Here is a 26,371-nt window from a genome sequence, read left to right on the forward strand (position 1 = left end):
CAAGATATGTGAAGCGTGGGGAGAGGAAAGAAGGTGAAACAAATATTCAAGTTATGAAGGGCTAATGCTGCTTATAATGGTTTCATTTTAAACCACTTTCCCCTTTACTTGAAAATCTGGAGATAAGAAAAGCTCACAGAGAGAAACACAAACACACCATTTCAATTTCACCATAAAGCATTTAATTGAGGAGGGTGCAGGAGGTACACAACTGGAAAGTAGAAGCTAGTAATATCCCAGGCTTGCCACCAATTCCAGTCTAAATAAAGACTAACTATAAAACTCAAACTGTTTGTTTGAGAGAAATAAGCTTGATTTACTTCCAGCTGAACAGGCTCTCAGGGTGAATATTCCTCAGGAGGGCAGAAAGACAAGATTTTACAAGCAGCAGTTGCTTTGAAATTTCAGTTACATTTTGCATATTTTATTAAAATGTCATTTTAATAGATTTTTCTTGCAGTATTATTTATTACAGGGGTAAACATAAGCATATGTTTTCCAGTATGAAAACAGTATGATTTATGTATATAGATGGGACATACTGTCTAATTGTAGGGAAATATTTGTTTATTTGAAGTTTGCCCTACATTACAGTCTTAACTAGATGAAGAAATACTCTCCATACTTAGGGAGTGATGGGTCAGAGGAACAAATCCAAACTTTTCATGAAACCAGATTTTTTTTTTTACATACTCAATCTCCTATATAATATGCATGGAAATAATAGACACATGCCCCACTGAAACCAGGAATGCATATTTTGCAACTAAGCATTTGTTCTCACTGGCTGCCCCATAAATGTAGAGCTGCTCTAAGAAAAACCTACTTCGGTGGTTAGGGTCAAGCTGCATGGTGGCAGGAGCCCTCAGATTTGCATGCGGCTGTCCTGTGCAGCGAGCCACTGAAATTCCATTTGTGGAACTCTTCTGTCTTGATTTTTTCTTACAGGTTGTGATTCCTGGCTTACCTCACACTGCTGCCCTCAGACCACCGTGACAAATGGGTTAATTTTAAAAGTATGTAATTCTTTAGGCCCTCTTCTAGAAGATTGTTCCAGTGTAACAGAAAGCTGCCTTCCTGTGATTCTCACTGAGCAATTGAGGCTGGAGAAAAGCCTTGGGGACGGAGTAGGTAAGATGCGAGAGATGCAAACCAGTCTCAGCTTCTTAAAATGGGTTTAACTGAATGATATGCACAGAAGTTAAACAAAGGGACAGAACAGGATATTCATTCTTCCCTGGCATGGTACCCTCCAGATGGGTTGGAATACAACTCCCACAATCTACATGATAGGAATGCTATTCCAACCTATCTGGAGGGTAACCATACCAGTGAAGGCTGGATTAGACCTTAAGGATTAGACACTTCCTTACTGTTTGGAAGTCCTCAGAACTGAAGGCTTCTGAAATCCCTATTCACTGCTGGGCTGAAGTGAGCAAGCTAGAAGTAGTGATAGAAACAATCTTTTCCTCCCCAAACTTTCATATATATGAGAATGTGTATGGGTGTGTAGATATATAGAGAGATGGAGGTAGATGGGTTTTTCTAATGAGGGTACTTCAAAGGGGGAAATAAAGAAGCTAGAGGAGACTCAGGATACATTTCTTCCTGACCTCTCTGTTCTCCCCTCCCCTCCCCTCCCCTCCCCTGGAGCATCCCCTTTTCCCATGCTGCAATATTAGCCAGGCTAAGAGAGGTGGCTGGCATTGTTCTCTTCACAATCAGCTGTGAGTGTTGGATTTCTGACTCCCTTCTGAGGTCAGAGCAGTGTCTCTGACCTCATAAGGCATTTTCTGGACCATCCTATGGTCCCCAGGAAGTTTGCCCAGGAACCACAGAATTGTATTCTAAATTAGAAAACACAAATTTAACACAGTAGCTACATTAAAAGCTACTTTCCTTCCATTACCCACCAATGCTGCATAAGTTTAATAAACAACATGTAAACATGTATAAAAACTTGAATATTTTCCTCTCTGCTTTCTAAATGAGACTCTTCAAAACATCCACCAGTTAATATTATAGAGGTCATTTTGCCCCCAGTGCTCTCCAACTATAAAACGACTGCTAGAACGTAAGACTTCAAGGGAATGAAAAGGCAGCATAAGAAGGGACCAAGAGCTTTGTCTGATACTGCAGCCACAGAATCATTAGTACTTTTGAAACAGTAGAAAACTAGGTATTATATAAAATAGCTGCAGGGAACAGCTTCAGAACACTAAGAGACAGTCCACAGGCAATTTTCTAGAAGAAAAGAACCCTTTCCATGCTGCTGTCCTCCTTTTTAATATTTTAAGCCAGATGCCTTGAGTGCTATATATATTACTTTTCCATTCAGTATAAAATACCTCTTTGATGGGCTGCTTTGGTTTCAGGGCCCTAATGCTGTTGTCTGCTGTGGGCACCGTAACTGAATGTTCTGTCTGCTGGGACTTTCACACACCTTTCTCAGGCTGTAGAAATTGGAGAGATTTGGGGAGAAATATTGTTTTCTCTGTATGCATTTCTTTGTTCCTTTGTGCTGAGGCATGAAATAGTTTTCTGTATACATTGTTGTGCTTTGTTCTTTGTGGGTTGCTCTTCAGAGCCAAAATAATGGCAGATAAAGTGAGCAGCTACCGACATGTGTTGTAGTCACTGCCTGCCACATCCATCTAATCAGTGTACAGGAGGCCTGAGTCTGCCAGCAGCCACTCTGGTGGAATAAACAAAAGACAAAAAAAAGAGCAGCTCTGCCAACATCAATGGAGATGACAAATTATGTATGCGAAAAGAGAGTCATATTTGGTGGATTTGCACAACATTTTAAAGTGTTGTGTAGTTATCTTAAAAGAAAATTGTTTTGTCTGAATATCCAGTCAACACCCAGCTGCACACATTTGACAAATGTTTTTGCCATTGCCTTCATACCGAAGAGTTTGGACCAATAAGCTCAGCACTAACAACTAATGTAAGGGCAGTTAACAAAATGAGTCTCTGTTGTTTTATGAGGAAAAGGGACAAAGTACTGCATTTTTGAGAAACTGGTCAGCACAAATTTGTTTTTTAACAAAAGGTCCAATCCTTGGCTTATTTAGACAGAAAAAAATACCTCCTACAATTCCCAGCATTTTCTAGCCAGACATGGTTGGCTGGGAATTTATGGAAGTTGTAGAGGCTTTTTCCTGTCTAAACATGCTATTTATATACCTTCCTAAATGTATATACAGTTATATGCATTCCTAGATGTATATAACTGTTCCATTACATAGATTCTTTGTGTGGCTTATGAACAAATAGAATAATAGAAGTACAGTATAATAAAAAAACTATAAAATGATTAAAAATGAACACAAAACAGGTTAAAACGAGGGAAGAAAATAAAATACGGTGTTATTTAAAACAGATGGGTGCACAACCTGTCATACCAGAAAGATCACAGAGATGGCACCAGACAATTCTTTATAGAAGTCCACATTGCCTATATTTGTGTCCACAATCAGTAGATCCCATTTGTGTGGAAAACTTTAGTAGCTTAATTATCATATATTTATTGCCTTCAGGAAATTATAGGTAATAATTATGACCTGATTTTTTTCAAGACATTGGTCTTTTCTGCATGAGGCTTTTAACTTGCTTCTTTACCAAGACTCCTGCTTCCAGCTTCTTTGCAGAATTAACCCCACCCCTGGCCAGTAGTTTTTCTTTCACTGCCTTTGCATCTGTTCTACTACCCAACCACTAGGTGTCAATACACTATAGCAGAATTGTGAAAATGCACAAGCCTTTTTTTTTTTAGTAAGCTTTTCCCTGGTCTAAAAGAAAGCTGCCTAAATGGTTACAAAGCACAGGAGAGGCACTGGAGGATGACATATAAACCATTTAGTCCCCCATACTGTACTAAATCTAAGCCAAAGTACATGTGATTGAAAAAAGCCTTTTCTTCTTGTTCCCCCACCTCCCTATTTTTCCTCTTTCTCTGCTGTCTCCTCTTAAAAAGTTTAGTCTGTAAGCTCCCTGGGAAAGCTTATTCTCCTATATTTTGTAAAGTGCAGTAGATATAGACAAGTAATAGATATTTTATTTCATATAATCAATATGCTATATCAATCTAAATACTTTATTCCAGCTAGTAGTTCTACAATACCTCCATTTACTTCAGTTACATTATTACAAAATAAGAGAATTGGGAATGTATTTTGGTGTATTTTTATTTGTTAACAGAATCTTACCATCATGGGTTAATTCATTTCTAAATGTGCATTAATAATACCACCATGGGTTAATTCGTTTCTAAATGTGCATTAAAACTTTAAAAAGTCTATCACTGAGTCTTAAAGAAAGGATGCTACTCTGCATGGAAGTAAATTTTATTATCCTGAGCAGTGTTCATATATATTACTCAGCCAAAAATCCTGGGTTTTTAAAGCTATATATTTATGCATAGCAAGCATCCCACATGCAGCCCTTTCCCAGCACTTCATTCTTTCTCTCTTGCAAATGGCAAAATAAACTAGGATTTAGCAGTTAACCACAAATTCCTAGGACATATGAACCTGAAACTATGGTTACATGCTTGAAAACAGGCCAGGATCAGTAACCATCTTTAAACCAGAACAGCCAGTTAGTTTTCAATCCTTGTCCTGTTTGCAAGCACACTTAACCATAGTTCCTAGTTAGCGTGTTACAAGAAAGTTAAGTGCAAAATCATGGCTTGTTAGTTCACTCCCACAGTTTGTGAAGCCAGCCAGCTACATGGTCTTCAAACATATTTTTGGCTTACTATTACCTACAAACTGAATCACTGGGACTTTCAGTATATCTTCTATTATGACTGGGCTAATAGAAATACCTTGAAAGATTGCATAAAAATGTAAATAAAATTCTACTCTGGATACTATACTATACACAAATGGCAGTTAAAAGTCGTTGTATTAGAGGGTAGAAATTAAAACATTCCATGTAAGTTGCAATTTTGTTTCTGTGGAAATCATTGAAGAGGTTAAGAATTTTTACATTATTTTCTGCACATTATTTATCTCAATATGTATGGGATAAATGGCCTAAAAAGGAAAATAAAAATTGCAGATACTGGTTACATTTTCAAATCAATATATTGTCTTCTTACTAAAAGGAATGTAAATAATCTTTGCTTTGGACAACTCCATATGGACTTGGTGCACCAGATCAACATATATTTCAGTTTGGAGATTCTTAAACCACTATACATTGTATATGAACTTTATGACTAATGGCTGAACAAATTAAATGTATACTAAATGTGTTTAGGATTAGGATGTAAATCTGAAATAATTTGCATAAGAAAATGTGCACATAAAGTATCTGGTACTCCATATGCTGAATGGCATTCTGTTCAGTGCTTTTAGAAATAGTTTCACATCATGTTCAAACAAAAGACAAAGTTTAAGGTACCTTGTGTTTGGTTTTTTAATATTTATGCTTGCAACCTTCAGTTTAAATGCAGTGGAAGGCTTGTATTTGACCAGGAGTCTTGCTACAAGGAGCTACCTTGTAAAGTTAACCTGCTCTGACAAGCCCCAGATGTTATTCTTCTCTCCAGACCAATGACTTGATGGAACTCAGACAATGATCATGGAACTATGATTTCCACATTTTGAGCTGTAATAGATGGGTAGGTTTGTCCAGCAATAGGAAATGAGAAAATAAATGTCACAGACTTAACTGCAGATACCGAATTGTTCAAACTGTAACAAAATAGGGCCTTGATATCTAATCCCATGTACAGTATGAATATAAGACAGATATATAAGGATTTTAATTTTTTAAAGATTTTACTTCAAATTCTTTTCAAAAGCAATTCAATACTTATATAGCATATTTTTGTACAATATTCTTGTCATTCATTGAATCTCTACTGGAGACTTAGTGAAGACTTAATATTTTTTTCTCTGAAATAATGAAACTACTGACTTCAATGCAACACTGTGTTAAAGGACAGTTCTGTCAATACAAGCCTCATTTGAGTTGTCAAGTCTTCAGTTACCTGTTCCAGCTGTCAGTCTTTGCTTCTGAGAAAATAGGCATATGTTTATGTTATACAAAGGCATTTCCCCAACAGTTTAGTTTTCATTTCAAAAACCAGTCCTTGGTTGAAAGAGTAACCCATTCATCATTTTTAAACAGTTAAAATAATGTCCTTTGTGATGTAAGCATTTGACAACTACTATCTCAACTTAGCATCAAATCATTACATAAAATCTACCCAATAGCTGTAGCAGTTCTTCCCAAATGTTGTGGGATGGCTTTGAACTGTGGACAGAATGACAGGTAATAGAATTTTTATTTCCTCATCTGCTACCTGAGATAACCATTACGCAGGATCAAGAAAATTTTAATACTAGTTGCAAAAATACATTTGATTATCCATTAGTATGAGACTGAGATACCTCAGCACAAGGAATGGAGTATGTCAACAGTGTCCTGTACTTATAATGTGCTTCTTCTAAAATATAGGGAATTAGTTGCTGTTGGGGATAAGATAATGGGCTGGAGATAGACTGCTGTTTTCAAGTTCTTCAGATTACAGTAAACTGTAAATGCCTTTCTCCCTTGGAAGAGTCTCAATTGCTTTTTTTCTCCATTTGTCTGTGCTCCAGAATGGTCTCTTCTAATCATCAGGCACTTGCCACAAACAAAGAACAGACTATTTTACAATAGATTTGTCTCTCTTCATTTAAATTAAAGTCTTCTGTGGTAGCCCAGCCTAACCCAAGCCCACATCTGTGGGTGCTAGGCACGTATATATGTCCCTCTCCTTTTCCTTCTCCACTTCATGGTATTCAGTTAATGTTGGAAAGAGGATGAAATGTGAATAGCTTTGGTGCTCTGTTTTATGCTAAATCGAGATGAATTATACAGTCTGCATGTAGCTTTTTCTGGGGACTTCCTTCATTTTATTAATAGTAGTATTTTTACATCACAGTGGAAAGAGCTTAGCCTGAGAAGCAGGAACACTAACAGGCAGAGTCCAGACATGGAGATAGAAAACTGTCCCATAGTAATTATTTACATAGTTGCAACATAGGCCCACTGACACAGTATTTATTGTGTTCCTTTTAGGCCAGAGGGACTAGAGAGCATCTTGTGCAAGATACTTAATTTGGACAACTGGATATAAAAAGTATGTGGTGACATGTAGTTTTTTATTCTCTAAAAGAATCTTGAATACTTGGCATCCCTTATTCTAATCTTTTTTTTTTCAATTTTAATCTACTAATCTTTTCTCTGTGATTTTATAGTTGTGCTTTAATATTGGGTCTATCTGCTGCATTTTTATACTGAAACTTACAGTGCAATCCTATACACTTCTGCTCAGTCTCACCCAGTTAAGCAGATAGGATGCGTATAGGACTGTAGCTTTAAAGGGTTTTAAAAACTTTATTTATTTATTTAAGGCTTTTATAACCTGTCCAATTACTGGCATCTCGGGAAGGTTTCTACTCTTCTATTGCTATTTAGCCAATTGTTCTGAAAGCTGCCTTTGGCAGGTAACACATTAAAAGGCAGAATAACATCTCAATAGATATAAATACAATTCTGGAAATTTTTATTTTACAAAATCTATATGCCACTTTCTTCTATCAAAGATAATGCAAAGTGACATTTTAATTTCATTTCTGGTGAAAATATATCCAACCATTATATAAAGACATTCAGAAAAAAATCACAGTAACATGTTCCTGTACTGTTTGACTGTTCCGTTTGCCAGCATGTGTCAAAACAAAGCAATTGTTATATAATTTTAATGATTGCCACTAAAATCTGTGTAGGCTATGTGTGGAAGGAACCACATTCTTATAACTGTGTAACAGGTTTCTTTTTCAGTATTTCTAGGAGTGTGGGGTGGGGACCTGTAGTCTGTTGTATGCAGTTCGCTCCCATCAGTTCCAGCCAGCATGAGCACTGTACAGAGATTATGGGGGGTTGCAGGCCAACAGTATCTAGGGGGGTACAGGTTCCCCGCTGCAACACAGGTTTTAATGAGTTATAACCTAACAATTGCAAATGCAAGCAGAATAGGACTTTTCCTGTTCTCTCCTCCCTCACCCCAAAGGCTACTTACTCCTGAGCCTTGGAAGAATAGCATGTGGATCCCAGAGAGTGGAAATTCCAGAAGGACCTTCCCTCCCATCCTTTTTGCATTAATAGCAGCGCCTTCTGTTCATGCTAGCATCCCTTTAGCCCAGCCCAATCTTTAAACGGATTATTTGACAAGAACACAATAAACAGAGAGTAACGCAATTAAACGGTAGTAACTTTTGGGGTCCTGGAACAAGCAGTGTCAGCCCCTATAGAATCTTATCTGTAAATGGTGCAATTGACAGCATTTCTTGTTGCCTCGTTGCTGCAAACGATGCCCAACAACGGTGGCAGTGCCTCTTAAGCCTGGTCGGGTACTCTAAGTCTTTAAAAGTTTTAAAAGATACGGGCCAGGGCTTCCCTCTGCCAGTAGAAAGCCACTAAAGGCAGTGGCTTCGACCTGCGTCCCCCAGCCCCATGGTGAAAAGGCTTGTGACCATGGAAGCAACTCGATGCACGTTTAGACCGGCAGATCTCAGTCCGAAACAACCTACACCGCCCCTTTAAGTTTTTAAGCACTTTCCCTCCTGCTCAGCACCCCTCGAAGGACTCCTCCTTCGCTCAGCCAGCCAATTATTCGCGGCGTGCTCCCGTCATGTGCGCTGCTCTCTGCTTTGCCGAGCCCGCCCAACTCCTCCCCGGCCCGCCGTGCCTTCTTGAACCCGGCGCCGCCGCCGCCGCCGCCAACCGTGCGCCCGCAGGAGGTTGGAGCGTATTCATTGAGCATTGCGGGCGCGGAGGAGGAAGGGAGGAAGAAATTCGCCCCTCGCTAGGTGAGGGTTGTTGCGGGGAGGAGGGAGGGTTTCTTCGTTCCCATACATACTTTTTAAAAAAGCGCCTCAGCCGACGCGACTTCCTGCAAATGAGGCCAGTTGGGACGCTGCTTTCCCGCCACTGAGGCGGGCGGTCGCGTCGGGCGAGTGAGACGCTTTTTAAAAATGGAGCCGGGAAAATAAGAGCAAATCAATGCCTCCTCGTCCGTCTACCACTTATTCGACCGCCACCCCCCTCCCCTTTACTCCCGGCCGCAAAAATAAAAATCCGCGGGTGGAACGCGTGGCCGAGGCCAGAGGCTCCCTGGCTGGGGCCTGTTTCTCCCACAATAAAACACCTCCAACTCTTTGCTGTCCCCGAAAACTACCTCAGTACTGTATAGCCTTGCAAATCAAAATAAGTTTTAATTTGGCCTGGCTAGTACTCTGCCTATATGTAATGCACTTCAGGTACTATACAGAAAGTGAATGAATGAAGGGCAATCCAGCAAGATCCTTATGCATTCCATTCCCTCAGTTTTATTTTACTGAATTTTGTTAATTAGGACCACTCTTAACTGTTTTCCCCTATGCTGTACAGACTAATTTAAAACTGCAATCCTTAGGGCACATACTTTGGAATAAAGTCTCTTCAGTGCGTAGCATCAGACTATATTGTACAGGCTGAATTGCATTTATTTGTACACTCCTCAGCTCCACACTGGTTCCATTTCTCATATGTGAAACAGCATTATGGTGTTGTATTCTTGCTGTGTGTACAGAGGTTGAGGGAAAGGATTTGTTTAAGCCAAATTTGTTCTGGAAAACCAGTGCACGTACTTTGAAAATATTTCACCATTAGTTCTCACAGACTTGCTTTTTTTGCCTTCAGGAAGTTCTGTGATGGAGGCAGCTCATCAGGATGAACATTCTCCCTTACATTGTGAAGACTCCTGTAAGAAATATGATCATAACAAGAAGGTGTCAGGTATGTATTTAACACAGCCCATTATCCTTCAAATTCTTATTATTGCATCCTTTTTCTTTTTGGGGGATTCTTCACAATTGCATCATGATATGTATAGTAATGATTAGATCCTTTTAAAATAAAAATGATTCACATTTTGTTGGAGGTAAGAATGAGCTGGTGTATGCTATAGCATAGAATAACTGGGTGTGTTTGACCTGACAGTAACAAGCCACTTACTGCAGGGTGGCATATTTTTCAGCAATAAACCACTCTAAGAACCTGTGGTTTGTTCTAAGGGTTCTAGGACCTGTGACCCAGTTGTCATGTCATCTAAACATGATAGACCAATTACACTATGACCTGTAGGGAACAATACCATCTATGCCACTTTTGGGCATGGGATTGTAGGAAGCAATTTCATCCATGCCAGACTTTACAATCTTATCCATGCCATCCCCACAGTGACATCTTAGTGATGTAGTCTTCTCAATTTCAAGTGTTAAACTGCCATTTCTCAGTGCTGTTTGCATTTTTAACACTTCTCTAGATCTTCAGCTACTCCAGAAGGAAGATACTAATGCACACCCCTTTTTTACATCTCTTTTTTCTGAGTACTTACTACTGTAGTTACTGTGGTTCCCTGACATTCTTTTAAAAAACAAATCCTGAGAAGGTGATTGAATGGAACAGAGAATGGAGCCACTTTGTTGCAGGGGAAGCTGTAAATCCTACTGATGGTGGCATCCTATTTGCTCTGTCCTATTCTGTAATCTCTTAAGTTGTGTTTTTTAGCTGTTTTGAATTGGTGAAAATGACTGGGAAGTAAATGAAAGGGAAATTTCTATGTGGAAGACACTAGAATTGTCTGTTCAATAGTTGAAACTGTGCGGATTACATTACTAATCCCCTTACTTGTCTTTCCACCATTTCCTTCATTGCACCCACGCCTTTCCTCTTTCCTGGTGATTTTTAGTTGACAGTTCAGCAGCTGTGCAAATTAGCTTATATGCAGAATGCCCTATCCTTCTGTTAACTTGCTTCCTTTGATAGCTGAAGCTTACAAGAACATTGAAGAAGACACTCTCTTCAAAGTGCTTTATTTAGGGAGAAACAGGGCCCACCAAGGAAATCTGTGGCCTCAACCACCAGCCATATGTTTCACCCACAGGAGATTTTTTAAAATCCTTTCCTGTGAACTTCTTTGCTTCTTTCACCCCCTCATGAACTGCTCTGCTTGCTCCTATCTTGTCAGGCATTGGCAAGAAGAAGCCCTTTTTTCTTTTCTCTGGGTTGATACTAGGCACACATGCAGAAAAGTGACTACCAAGGCTTTAGCAGCTCTTGGCATCTTAATTATTCAAAGTGCCTCTGGAAAAAGGAAGCTAGCTGGCATGTTCGAACTGTGGCAGGTGCCATGCTTCACATTGTGTTGCAAAGCCTGATTGTTATGGTGCTGTTTGGAGACCTTTGGACTTAAGATATGAAATCAGGCTGGATTTGATTTCAATCACAATTTAAGTCACTAGTCAGTAAGACTCGATTTAAATTGTGGTTTTCTATATAATTTGCACACATGCCTGCCTTATTGGTAGGAAGAGGAACTTTATTAAAATATTGCCAAACTGGGTCTCTTATGACCTGTTGCCATTATAGATTTTCTCCTTCAGGGAAAGAATAATATGATAAACCTCAGGCTATACACAAAAAGATTCAAAGATTTTATTCTGCTCAAAAGGTTTCACTTTCATTTCTACTGCTTGCCCCTTACTATGCACACTTAGTTCCTTGTGCAGATTTATTCCACTCCCAACAATCTTCTATTCATTTTTAAATGTAGTACTTAAGAGGTAAGGATTAGATTCTGTGTACATAGATTTGCAAAGGAACAATGGGATGTTATATAGGTTTATATATGATTTTATAACATTTTTGCTGAGAAAAAGAGGCATGTGATCTCTGCAGACTCAAATTCAGTTTTGAGAATGTATAATCAAACTTCTGTGAACCCTCCGGGAGAGCATGCCATTGTGAATGGATTAATAGAATTCATTTACCAAAAAATGTAAATATTGCATGAATATACAGCCTAATGCAACGTAATTAAAAACTAATCCTTATTTCTTGATGAATAACCTTTGGACTATAATACATCTTAAATAGAAAACTATCTTTAGATAGATTTTCCTCAAAAAGCATTTTATTTAAAAATCCAATTAAAATACAAAAGAATTTAAATCTTAAAAATTGATTTAAATGTTTAAAACCTGATTTTTAATTTTTTTAAAAAAATCATTGAGATTTATTCACCTTGTATGAAATCCATTCCTGGCAGTTCCATTCCACATAATAGAAGTAGGTTCATAGCTCTTTGGATCCTGGACTGTCAGTGTTGACTTGCATTTTGGGGGATGTTATTTGTGGATTGCATGTGTTTTTGGTGGCCTGCAAATGATAGCATGTGTACAAGAGAGAAATTTGAAAGTATCTTGTGGGTCTTGTTTCAGGTAATTGAATAAACTACCTTAGAAGGGATGCAGTTGAGGAAAGAGTATGTCCGGCATCGGGGGATACATTTATGATTTATTTATAACATGTTTGACCTGTCTTTCAAGGTTTACTGCAGTCACATGGTGATGTATAAGATTAACATATAAAAATACAATTTAAACAAAAGAGCAGCTATTTTAAGTACATAAGCAGATGGAAATAAATGTGTTTTATCATTTATTTTAAAGCACAAACAACAATGATGTCATAGGTATATCCCTGGTGACAGCGTTATAAATGTGTGGGGCTGCTGTTGGCAAAGCTTCATCCACCTGCCAGATTACCTGTTTGATTAGGGATCATGATTGCCCTGACTTATAAAAATACATTTGCTGTAGAAAAGAGCAGTGCATTACAACATATTCAATCCCAGAATGGGAACACTTGCTTAAATGTATTGATTTTATACAGTATTCGAACATGAAGGAACTTCATAAGAAATAGCCTACTGTGACCCAGATTAAACTTCAAATTTGACTCATTTTTTTCCTTTATATCTGTTATATCAAGATTCACAAGCCTTTTGGGGGATGGTAAGAACATTTGGAATTTTGAGAGAGGGTCATAGTCACTCACACAAAATAATTACTATGATGGGGGGGGGGTTCTCATCCACAAAATGGCTGCCATGATCAGCATGGCCAATAATTAAACTCCTACTTACTTCCTCGAGGGAATTACCATCTGAGTTTCAACATTTATTATTCCCCCAGGATTTTCCCTTATCCACTCATCCCACTAGTCTTTTTATTTTTCTGGGTAGCCAGGGACAGTTCAAAATGAAGCAGTGGACTGTAGCCACCATGTTCTAAGAATGCCTCTACCTATGTGGGACCCAGAACCATTACTAGAAATAAAGATGATGCTGAAGGTTGACATTTCATTTTTATTTGCTTAATTAAAAACAATCTTTATAATACCTGGAGAGGAAGTGAGCCCGGTTGGTGCCAAAACAGGTGTCTGCCAGCATAATAGTAGCCATGGGTACCACATACTTGTAGGATTTCTATGCATATTGAACCTTGTCGGTGTTGTAACAACAGCCTATAGTAAAGTAGCATGAAAGTGTTTAAAAGAAATTGATTAAACTGTTTTTGTAAGCTTTTGCGACTCTGGTCAAAATATTCTTTGAGGCATATAACATAGAACATTTTTTTTAACACAGCTAGTGTTCCTTGTTTGTGTCGCCTTTATTTTTTCAGGAGAAAACAATATAGCATCCTTGCTATGCCATCTAGTGATACGATTATGAAAAGTATCAGGTTTCAATTCTTAGACAGTAGCTTTTGCATTCAACATCTCTAAGTGATAAAATAAACCTGATGTACTGTTCTGCTTTACAGCTTCTTTTTTGTCTATATCTAGAAAACAATGTTTCATAATTTACTGGACCTGGCTCTTAGCATCCTTTGTATATTAGTTTTCTATTTGTGGCATACATAAGTGATACAATCTTTAATATAAACTGATCTATCAAAATTTTATTTATTATATTTTGAAATTTGCCAGATAGCAGATTTTCTCTCGGCAGATTGCAAACAGCTAAAAAAACTAAAGTGAAATACAGATTAAAATATTTATAATATTTAATATTTATGCTGTGCTTAAAATAATGTTTGGAAAAAACATTGATTTATTTTTTCAGCTCATATGTGCATGCTGATCAGGTACAAACAAGAACCCCTTTTCTGTCAAGCCCAAGGCTTGTTATTATTGCAGTGTATATTATGCATCTGGTGCTTTTCAGGACATGGCCAAAACTGATGAAGCTTGAAAATAGCTAGCTAGTGGTACTTTTTGAGAGTTAGGAAACAGTGGATATTAATATTCAGTTCTCTTGCCATCAGTTTGTTATGATGCTTCTCTCTGTCTGTACATGTAGGTTAGTTTACTAAGAGTGAAGTGCTATTTGCGCTTAACTGGCATTAATTCAGTGTAAGTGTGTGTTTGAGAGTGCAATGTGTCAATATGAATGTTTTTTTCTTTTTAGAAGTGGAAGGCTTCCTGTTCCCTCATCTCCCACATGGTTGGGAGGTGCAGTGTGTGTGCCTTGAGCAGTTTTGGTAGGACAGATTTGATTACAGATTTTCACTTGGCATGCACTCACATTTTTTATTTCTTTGTTTACTTATGTTCTAGGCCACTTTTTAAAATAAAAAACAGTCTAGAACACGGAGTAGAAATAACACACAATACAAAATTTAAAAGTATCATGTGTACATTCAAGCCTGCCAATCAAGCAATAAAAGGGTATAACCTCAGCAAGTAAGATTAAAAACCTTCCTAAGCAAAGGGGACCTGAAATTATTTTAGAAAAGTCTTGAGAGTTTTAATTATTGCCAATAGAGGGAAAACAAGCAGAACCCCTTCAGCAGTTGTTAAATCTTGGGACAGATTTGGATAGGTGCAGGTGGTAACCTGGTCCCAAACTGCTTATGATCTTAAAAGCAAAAAGGCCCAGCTTTTTGAATTGATCCCAGAAGCAGACTGCACAAAATCGATGCGACATACCTAAAATATCTTATCCCAACAGTGTCTGGGTTGCTACATTCTGCACTAGCTAAAGCTTCTGAACTATCTTCAAAAGCAGAACCACATGTGGTATTTTGTAGTAATCTAGTCTGGTTGCAACTAATAGTTGAATAATAATTCAAACATGATCCACTGCACCCAGATAGGGTCACAGCTGGCATAATAGCCTCAACTAGTAAAAGGCACTCCAGCTAGTAAAGCTAGTAAAGCTAGTAAAGTCGTGTGTGCTTTTTCAAATAGCTCCAACTCCAGGAGGACTTCTCCATGGTAAACGGGAGCTTTCAAAAGGAAAGTGATCTGGCCTAGAACAGCATCTCTGTTGCTGAGAAGCCCAGGAAAACCAACACCCCCCCCCACCTCACCCTATACATTCCCTAGCATAAGTCACCCATCTGAGGTGATCACATCTGCTTTTGTCCCACCAGGCAAAAACCAGAGTGGAATGGATCCAAATAATCCATGGCATCTGCAACTGTCTAGAAAGAGACTTCTCCCCTCTGCAAGAACTTGCTCAAGAATATTACATACTGACTTATAGAATGCATATGAACTGCAAGTGTTATAATTATTTTATTTCTTTTAGGTGAAAGCTAGATATTTTTTGAGTGCCAGAATTCATACGGATCATTTTGAATGGAGTGTGTGCTAGTATTTAAAATTCCCTATTAAAATAGTACTTTACAAGAATTAAGGTTAAGAGGAAATTTTATTTTTTAACTTTCTTAACAGGAGCAAGTACTGATATTGAAAGACTTTATCAAGCAGTGCCACAACTTGCAAATATATTCAAAGTTAAGGGGAAAATCGGTGAAGGTAAATTTCTTTATGAACATTTACTAAATGTCTGTCCATCTTAGTGTAATTTCTTTTATGAATTTCTTTTAATATAGATAAATGTATTCTCTTCCTCTCTCTCTCTCACCACACACACACACACACACACACACACACACACACACGCACGCTTTACCATTTATATTTATGTATTTTGAAATGGTGCTTAAATGAGAAGTGGGTTGGTTTCCCCAGGCTTTTAAAATAAAATCTTTTACTGTTTGGCATTATTTACTGATAGTCTGTGTTCGGCTGCATTGCCTCTGAGAAACCCACTTGCAGGATATGCTGCCCTGCAAGTGGGACAATAGTGCTGTCCTGCGAAAGAGTCTTAGCAATTGGTATTAAGAGAAATAGTGTGCATGATACTGTATGATGGGTCAGCAGTATATAGCCATCATTACTATGACACTGGAGGAACAGTCAGGTAGCCATTGAGAGCCATTTCTTATCTACTGTTAAATTAGCCAAGTGATATTAAGTGGGAGATTGCAATGAACCTGTCTTATTTTAAAAGGCAACAGTGAAAGTGATCAGGTCCTTGGCACACAGGGAGGATAGTTGAACAAATTTCTCCATGCTGTCTTTGCAGTTGCCTCTAGAAAGGTTGTTTTTTATGGGAAATGCAACAGGGGAGAAAGGAAGAAATCTCCCTGTGTGCTACAGGGAGTCTGAGTCTGATTCTCCATGCTCCTCAGAACCATCTATTGGCATTTTAAAAACTACAAACAGTAATTGGGGTCACATGGTGCATTGTCCTTGAGAGTGTTCCTTGATTCAACTTAAACTCCAAATCTTTAGGAGGCAGTTGTAGCAAGGGATGCATTTGCCCAATTGATGTGCCAGCTGCAATCTCTCCTAGGTCTGGCTGACATGATAATAGTTGTCCGTACCTTGGTTATATCACATTTAGACTGTTGGAGTGTACTCTGCAAATCTGTACCTGAAGGTTGGTCAGAACCTTCAGCTGATACAAAATGTAACAGCTAGATTGCTAACCAGTGCACAGTATACATACAACACTTTTCCTGAAGGACCTGCACTAGTGACCAGTTGCTTTTTGGGCTGAATTCAAGCTGCTGGTCTTACATTTTAAAACCTTAAATGGTTTGCTAAAATATCACCGGCTGCACTATGAACCTGCCCAGGTTTTAAGTTGTTCAGGAGGGTCTCTTTTTAGAGAACCATTACCTACAGAAGCTAGCTTGTAAGGCATGCCTGAAGGTGTTTTCTCCTTCATTACCTCCAAATTGTGGAATGTAATCCTTCAATAATTAATATTCCTGCTGACCTTTAGAAAGGGTATAGAATACATCTTTTTAAATTAGCCTTTTAAAAAGTATAGTTTTTAATTGCTATACGCTGCCTTAATGGTTTATTCATAGATAAGAGACATATACATTTTAATAATGAATAAATAACTTGGTCTTAGGAATGGCACTCAGAAGCTGTACGTGAGGTAGTAAATCTGACTCTGAATCGTACCACCTCAATCTGCAGCTGGGGGCTTGCATGATTTTGAATATTAGCATCTCAGGGAGAGTCCTTGGCCAAAATATTTTTTTTCTGGGATGCTAGTTTCCTGTATGCAAGAATTTTTATTGATACTCTAACCCTTACAGTTGAAAATGGAACTACTCAGTAACAGATACACTCTTTCACCTGTGAGGACCAGTTTGTTTGTATGTATGTTTAATTTCTATACTGACCATCAGCCTAAATGCTGTTTAAACAAACAGTAAATTGACTCCACAGTAATGATGAACATAGATGGCTTTGGTGCTTGAAGGATTTAGAATTAGGTACAACAGTTGCTGCCCGGTATCTACTTGTGTCCTGTCATTGTGTACTAACTATTTGCTTGTTAAATTTATTGGGGCAGTTAGCTGAATGCACAACAGGCCATTCAGACCATGGGTTTTAGCTTCCCTGGGAGTGTAATGCTGAAAGGTGAAATATAAAAGTTCTGAACAAATAAAACAAAAAAGTTTGTATAATTTGGAATTTTGTATATTGGCCTGTAGTATTTTTCCTTGGCAAATACTTTGAACATTGCAAGGTTGTGAAATGGACTGATCAGCTGCCATATTGTATTGCTTTTTACGATAAAAGGCTACTCTTAATCTACTCCTGTTGAAGATTTTCATAAGGCATTTGTCCCACTTGAGAATCATGTTATACTCGACACAGCAGATGCATGGTTCCTTTTTTTCAGGTGGTTTGTATGTTTAGTGACTACTTCGAATTAGTCAAATGGCTGTAACTATTCACTTGAAACAATACTCTTTTCTTACTGTTTCCCTTTAAAAAATTTTTGTCTCTAAATACCCTTGCTCTCATGATTATGTAATATAGTCATAACTTGATGAAACTAGTGACCCTGTGAAGTGAGGGATTCTTATAAAAATGCAAAATTAACCATTAATTCTTGTAACCAAGGAATGCTAAACGTGTACTAAAAGAAATAATTTTTTACAGGTACATTTAGTTCTGTTTACTTGGCCATAGCCCAACTACGAGGAGGGCACGAAGAAAAAGTAGCTCTGAAACACTTGATTCCTACTAGTCATCCTGTCCGAATTGCAGCTGAACTTCAGTGTCTTATAACAGCAGGGTAGGTTCAGAAATAAAAATGTACAAAATCTTAAATGTCCAGGGTATGTAATATTAATATTCAGATTGCTTTCATGTATGACATTAAGATCAGTTTGATGAGAGCTCTCTAGTAATGCTCACCTCGTAGTGTAACTACCATTGAACATTGCATAAAGCATCAGTAGGGATAGGTGTGCACATGGTACATCAAAAACATGATTCATACATTTTCACTGAAGTTATGTTCATGGTCTTTAGTGGCAAAACTGTATATACTATGCCCTAAAATATAAAACAAACTCTGCTGAAATAATCTAACCTAAATTCTGCCCCCTAATTGTCTGTGCACGTGTTGAACATTTATTTTTTGCAGCATCAGCTTAGTTTAAATCATCAATAGCTTTGCATATATTTTTTTCTGTTCCTGCTAGTCATGACAATGCAGAAAGATTTATAGTGGGACACTTCATTGTCTCACCGCAACTGCAAGGGAAAAAAACAGCACATATTGCTCATGGATTTTTTAAGCTTATTTTCATAAACCCAATTTTTAGTTTAATTGTAATTCATATCTTGTCTCATGGTTAAAATGCCCTGTGGTAAGACACTTGCTTTTAAAAAAGCAGAAAATGAAAGCTTTTGTAAAATTGGAACACCAAATACCACATGCTGCATTTTTTCAGTGTCAAGTATATACTGTCCTATATATTATTTACCACATATGTGTTGGGTATAACTCTGTTTTTAAATAATTCTGTTTTCTACATGTCAGAAACAGACCCTTGTTTACATGCAGAGATTTGTCTGAAAGAGGAGAATTAAGAAAAGCAAATAGAAATATGATATTGCTCACATGTTGACAACATTGTTTTTATCAAAAATAAATAAAGCAGCAACACTGCAGATAAACTAAAAGAACAACACTTTTTTCTTGTAGGGGACAGGATAATGTCATGGGAGTTAAGTGCTGTTTTAGAAAAAATGATCATGTGGTTATTGTTATGCCATATCTGGAGCATGATTCGTTTTTGGTGAGTTTTCAAACATTTTATTAAAATACCTAAACTCTTCAGTGCAAGTTATTGCAAGGTTATTTATTGTACCATTCTTACAGGACATCTTGAATAAACTCTCCTTTGAAGAAGTAAGAGATTATATGTTTAATCTCTTAAAAGCTTTGAAGCGTATTCATCATTTTGGCATTGTTCATCGTGATGTCAAGCCCAGTAACTTCTTGTACAACAGGCAACGAAAAGAGTAAGTCTGCCCAAGTTTTGTGTTGTTATGTTCTTATATGGAAGTACGTGTCTTGAACTGTAACAAACTTAATTATTTCCCCAAGTCCAGCTGTGCACCTTGTACTTGGTAAAGGTAATGAATGCACTAGATATTCAGTGGCAAATGTAGGGCCATGAACAGCTGGCAAGGAGCAGATAAAGAATGATGGTTGGTGAAAAGAGGTGTTGAACTGCCACTTCTCTTGCAAATTTCCAGATCCTGTTTGCAGGAGGAAAGCAGTGAAGGAGTTAAGCATACTGTTCACTACATGCTGATTTTCTGCTGAAAACCACATCCTTATATATACATGTGTTCATAGGTCCGCACTCAGAGTTTTGCAGCCATTTGTCACAAGGCTTTTGGCCCTTTGTCATCAGATGTATAATTTTGCCCAAAGTGCATGTTCCTCACACATACAACTGTCTATAAACCATTCCGATTCTAGCCAGTGGGAGACAGACTGCTCTGTATCCTGCTGCAACCTGTGCTGAGGGGTCACTACTTCCTGCTTTTCTTTAATACTAATTTCCTAAGGAAAAACTGTACAGAATAAAATGGAAATTCCCTTTTAAGGTACATTGTATTATACAGTCCTGAAACTAATCTTTAGGTGATAGATAAATTACAATTTCCCATAATCAGTTCTTGTTCTTGCATGCATCTTGTCAAAAGGAAGGGAGTTGCCTTGTTGAAAAAGGAGCCAAATTAGATGCAATTTAAATTTTAAGAATGTTTGAAACATAGGAGTCAAATGAGTCCTTTTAAAAGCTGCTGTAGCACAGTCAGGCTTAACCTTCATTAATGTCTTCAAGATAGCAGCCAAAGAGCAAAACAGCCTGAGTTCTAATATAACAACACTTAGTCAAAGCATTGTTAATCACTTGCACTCATGTGTTTTTAAATTGTCTTTTAGGTATGCACTGGTCGACTTTGGTTTGGCACAAGGAACACCTGACACAAAAATTGAACTTCTCAAAGTTATCCAATCGGAGGCCCAGCAGGGAAGTTGCACATACAGTAAGCCTCAGATAACCTTGGAAAGCCAGGTTTCTGTGACTTCCATAGCACCATCCAGACAGCTAGTTCATCAGTCAGCTGCAAAAATGGCTAATAAAAGGCCTTGCTCTGTTTCACAAACACAGATTAAACAAGGACACAAAAGAAAGGTTCTCTGCTTTTTCTCATAATTTTCCCATGTAAATTTATTTAATGAGTTATTTTATCCAACAGGGGGAGATATAATACCAGAATAAAATTTCAGTCTCTGTTTAAAATTTGTGCTTATGTAAAAGTATTGCAAGACATCTATTAAAAAAACTTTATGCAACTCACAAAATAAATTCTTTGCAAGAATTCTTCTTGCACAGCTTTTGTACGAGGGCATTGCCAAAAGACAATGATCCGTATTAATTATTGCAAAATAACTATTATCTCAGGTCTGTTCTCTATCACAAAAACCTTTCCATACTGGGATGTGCTGATCCACACATTAGGTTCACTCTGCAGTGTATGTTTATTACCATACTTGAGACAGCTAAATGCATGGCACACAGGCGCACCCTGGAAAGCTGCAGTCATTCATAGTTTCATGGTGGGTAAAAGTAGTGCGAAAAATAGATGTAGGGATGCAGGTATTTTAAATATGGCATGAGTACACTTTAAATACTGAGATGCTATCCATAGAAAGCATATTCAGTGAAACATGGATACATTGATTCTAAAAATGCTTTAGTAATGTAACCAGACACAGATTACAGCAGTAATCCAGTACCCCCGCTCCAAATCATGTTTATTTGAAAATCCTTGTAACTCTGTTTTATTTCAGGTGAAATATCCTGAGATAGACTAATGTTCATGCCCTTGAGTTAGAAATAATCATTCTCTCTTTGAAAGAACTTTGGAGGAAGAGCTACTTTTTTTATACACTAATTGTCTTAAAATCTACTAACTGCATGTTTACCCAGAAATAAGCCGGATTGTGCTCAAAGAGCTTTATTTCCAAGTAAAAATGCATCAGATTACAGCTTAAATTTATAAGATGCAAGTTAATGCACATATATACCCATGACATTTTTGGTTGGTTGGTTGGTTGTTTTGATTTTTTACTTCAGCCAGTTTTCCTCTGTCGCTGAACTAACAACAGAGGGAATAATACCTTATTGTCAGTTCAGCAGATGGAATAGGTGGAAGAATTAGAACATCCAAGATACATGTGACATATTAGAAAATCAGTAAGTCATGATTATTGTGCATTTAAGAATAAGTCATTTTAACAGACTGGTAATCCCCATATAAGGAGAATGTATGTATCAACCGGAAAGCTTATTTACTCTGTTAGATTAAACATTTGTATGTATAACATATAGCTCTATCCTTCTATTTGTTTCCAGATAATGTTTACAGTTCAGTCTCCTTTAAAACATTTTTATCCATAGGGTAACTGATCTGAGGTCCTTACAGCAAATTTGGAAGACTAGTGCTTTTATTTATATGATGTATAATGAGGCTTTTGTTACATAGCAATCCAAGTGCTTCTCTTGTTCATTCTAGGAAGTAATTTGCTTTGTAAGCATGTTTACTATTCTGTTTAGATTATGGTCTCCTTACAATAAAATTGTCTACTGAGAAGGTTTGCGTGCAGCTGTTTCTTGTGTTATCTCAGCAATTTTCAAAAGACATTGCATTTGACAGTGTGTTAATGATGGAATCTTTATTGTCCTCTCTATGATACTGTAGGAGGGACTTGAACGCCTTTCTGTTCAGCGCTCTGTATTTGGAGAGAGAAATTTCAATGTCCGAAGTTCTGCATTTCATGACCGTTCCACAGTTAAAGTAAGTATTGCTTATTAAACACCAATGAATCAATTGCCTTTTCATCAGCACATCTAGAATTTATAACATTTAAATGGATTGTCAGAGATAATCCAGCTGTGTAATACAACAGCCCTGCAAATACAACATCAGAAGTTATTATACTTTTACTAGGCTGTCTGTCTTGTGACCCAGGGTTAGTTGTTCCTCATGCTTTGATGCCCTGAAAGGAGAAAAGGGGGGGGGTTGTGAGTATAGTGCAGAAATGGAAATATGACAGCATTGCTAATACTTCTAGGGCTACATCCAGAGACAGTTGTATCTAGTGACTATCAGAATTATGGTAACTCTCCTGCCCTCCATTTTCTTCCTCCTCAGTACCTCCAGGAAGTACTTTAAGGAGGAATGAGGCTCCTTGCTTTGATAGTGCAATCGTGAGCTGGGTTTGACTTGCCACAGCTGTGAAGCAGTGCTCTGCTACACAGCAGTATGCCTGCCTTGAAGCACAGTAGAGAGGACACGGGTCGGGAATCCTTGCCTCCTGCTCCAGAGGGGACCACTGGAACAGGAGGGGATGCTTTTCAGGCAAAAAGGGGAAAATCAAGTGGGCAGTGTTGCAGAAAGCAGCATCATCACTCAGTTGATTCCCTCTTTAAAATGGGAACCTTGTGCTGAGTTCCCCCTCCTCTCTTCCATGGCATGTATGTATAGAAACACATGACATGGCCTTACCAAACATTTCCCTGTCTTCTATGGCTTCTAGTAATACATAGCAGGAACAGGAAAGCACATGACATGATGATACATCCTTCAGGTTCATAACTACATATTACCCTGGGGATATGATAACTGAAATTGGATTGTTATTTTTGGCAGCAGCATCACTTGAGCATCACTTCAACTTCCAGTGTAATTTCAGTGGGACTTCAGCATGACTCACTTTTGGTTTGGATTAAAGCCCTGCAGTTTACAAAGTTATTTCTGTAATTTCATAATAGTATTCTGTTTATTAGTATGCTTACTAAAATGTCTAGATTTCCATCCATCACACTAAATTAGAATTCTTGAAATACTTTTCAATGTTTTAATAGCCAGTGGGATTTATTGTTAGCATGTCTTGTGAATTTGGCAAGATGCCTTTATAAATGTGCTTAATACAACTTTTACTTCTTTGAGAGTAACTAGAGTCAAAGTTGTTTTTAAATATCCCTTGTATCAAAAATATAATGTACATTGCAGCTCATAAAGCAGTCCAGGGTGGCAGATATTGCATCTAGAAAATTAACAGTGAAGAAGAAGACAACTTCAGCTGTGAATAATGGCTTAGCCAGGAAGGCTGCCAGCAGTTGTCCAGCTAATTTGACTTGTGACTGTTATGCAAAAGATAGAGTCTGCAGTGTTTGTCTTTCAAGGTAAGTAGCTTTGATGCAGTAAAACCAATCCCTGTGCTGTCAAAGGCTCTTAAAGACATTAATTAATGTGACACAAGTTTTAGGATTTAGAAGTTTTAGGTATGTTAAACCTATTCAATACAATGTATCAAAAACTAATTTTGTGCAAACTATTTCACACAGGTGTAAACTTTCCATATTGATGTTCTCAGCACTCACAATTCTGACTAAACATTTGTTTAAATGTTTTATGTGGAAAGTTTTGATTGTAACACTGTCAATATTTTTCTGTTCAAGCTACACAAAATCACTTGACCCTGTTTAAATTCTAATCCATTAAAGTGCCTGCATAATATCTGAAACCAGAAGACTATGTCAGCATTATATCAACGTTAATGGTGTTTTAGGCACATTGTATTAGCACTGATATTTAGGTTCAGGTTGTCAGTTGTTATGCTTGGTCTGCAAACTAGCTTAGGTTCCATGAAATGATAATTATCCAGCTAGTGACATACAGTAGTAGAATAAATAACACTTTCAGTGTTTTGTGCTGTGATTGTTTGACATTTGATATCTGTTGAATAGGATCAGTTTACATAAACAGGCTCCTCATAATCATGGTACTGTAGCTAGAAGTGAAAAACCTGTGCAATGTTAATTCTCTCAATCTAAATCTGATCTGTGAGTATAATATTGGCGGAGCTGAAGAAGTTATCACTGAGGCTACAAGGAGGTGAAGGAATGACTGTAATCCTGAGCTGAAAAGAAGGATTGCTGCCAAAGAACTTGGGTCTATTAACTTGCTGAATGTTCAGTAATACCACCATAAAAAGCATTTCTTAGGAGATTGCTTTACTGGCTGGCCATGAAAAATTCAATTTGTGTGCAATTACTTCCTAAATGTGTTTTTTCATTTTAACCCCAAGGCGCCAGCAGGTTGCCCCAAGGGCTGGAACTCCTGGATTCAGAGCACCAGAGGTACTAACTAAGTGTCCTAATCAAACTACAGGTATAGTATATTTGACTGGAACTAAATATCTCCTAAGTATAATAGATATATACCTCTATAGATCTTCGATCTGTTGAATAAAAGTGGCAGGAATCTCTAATGGTGAACAAACAGCCTCATCCAAAGTTCTCCCAGATTTGTACCTTCTGGGCACAAAGAAGTGAGGAGAAGAGTTTCCTTTCCTTTCCTCCTGTTCCTGTTCTGTTTGGTTTTGTTTTAACAATTCTCTTGTAACTACTAACATGGAAATAGCAGCCCTGGCATACGTTTCCCCTATGCTATAGCATGTGTGGGAATTGGGATGGCTTTGCATCCTGGGGTCATCTAAGATGGAATCTCTTTCTTCGTGGGTGGAATTCTCTCCTTATCCTAAGAAAAAGATATCTGAACTGTCCTATGGAGCTTAGGATACATCCCTAGGAAACACAGGATTGTAACCATAATATTGTTAAAAACTTTTTATCTTCACAAAAAGTTTGTTTCATATAAAATGTATTTGGTATATTAGATTTTGTTTTATTTGAGAAGCTCCATACAGTACTGGGAGTTAGCAGCCTTTCTATTAAAAGCAAGAAAACAGCATACTTCAGCATTAATCTTTATGTAAACTTGAGGTTTTAAGTGCCTCCACTGTTTACACCTCAGAGCTTGAGAGATCAAATTTACCGCTATAGTCTCTGAGAACAAGAAACATTAACATAATATTAATACAGATTTTTAAAGGCTACGGGATAAGCTTATTTATAATATGTAATATTGCAGGTTAATATTCTTTCTATGCAAATGAAAATATGCATGTCAGATGAGCAACAGTCATAGTATTGGCATACCTTCCCCAGGTATCTATTAGGCAACCTTTACATACAGAATGATGATCAAGACAAAATTAATGAACTTGCTAAGAGGCTTGCTACTCTTCCAAATCAATCCTTTCTAACAAGGAGCAGTGTGTTTAGGGATCTTTAGATCTGTTCTTCCAAATATATTATGGGCAGGAGAGTAGCAAGTGTGGTTTGGACCATGAACATTTTGAAAGCAAAACCCTCCCTTTTATTCCTGTATTCTGCCCACTTTGCTACACAGGCTCATTCCACTTCTTTCCTTTGGAAAATATAATGAATACATTGTATATTTAAAAAGTATAGTGAATATTGATACATATTCTTGTGGATATGTTTCACTCCTGCTTGCTCTTTCCTTCCCACAAGTCACTTGGTAAACTTCATAAAATATTAAAAACTAAATATCCCTAGGTACAATTCCCACCAAAGATGAGCATAGCACCATCCAAGCAAAATTATACTTATTTAAGTCTTATTTGACTTCATTGGCAGTATTATGAGTGTCTGAAGTTATTAAGGCTTTAGAAGGGAAGTGCTTAACTATAGCTCATTATCTTTCACACAATATAGCACATAATCACTTTCTGGTCTTAAATATAACTTGTCCAAGCCTTTGAGTGGGAGTAATTTTAGTTTGTTTTCAAAATGCTCTCTCCCTCACTTGTTTCCCAATTCACTTCTTCATAAGTGTTTCTGAACATTCAAAACTC

The 26,371-nt window shown here is 37.6% G+C and overlaps 1 protein-coding gene across 1 annotated transcript in view; it reads left to right on the forward strand.

Moving 5' to 3' along the window:
- The first annotated feature begins 8,804 nt into the window (after window positions 1-8,804).
- The window catches only part of CDC7 (cell division cycle 7), a 22,874-nt gene continuing 5,307 nt past the window's right edge, over window positions 8,805-26,371 (forward strand). Inside the window, exons 1-10 of the mRNA XM_044432570.1 lie at window positions 8,805-8,873; window positions 9,745-9,840; window positions 15,631-15,714; window positions 18,214-18,349; window positions 19,268-19,361; window positions 19,445-19,587; window positions 20,522-20,774; window positions 22,345-22,440; window positions 23,659-23,831; window positions 24,737-24,819. Coding sequence (XP_044288505.1) covers window positions 9,756-9,840; window positions 15,631-15,714; window positions 18,214-18,349; window positions 19,268-19,361; window positions 19,445-19,587; window positions 20,522-20,774; window positions 22,345-22,440; window positions 23,659-23,831; window positions 24,737-24,819 — 1,147 coding nt within the window. The 5' untranslated portion in view covers window positions 8,805-8,873; window positions 9,745-9,755. The remainder of the gene's footprint in view (window positions 8,874-9,744; window positions 9,841-15,630; window positions 15,715-18,213; window positions 18,350-19,267; window positions 19,362-19,444; window positions 19,588-20,521; window positions 20,775-22,344; window positions 22,441-23,658; window positions 23,832-24,736; window positions 24,820-26,371) is intronic.

The sequence above is a fragment of the Varanus komodoensis genome, unplaced genomic scaffold (assembly GCF_004798865.1).
Source record: "Varanus komodoensis strain SLA01 unplaced genomic scaffold, ASM479886v1 scaffold24, whole genome shotgun sequence".
NCBI lineage: Eukaryota > Metazoa > Chordata > Lepidosauria > Squamata > Varanidae > Varanus > Varanus komodoensis.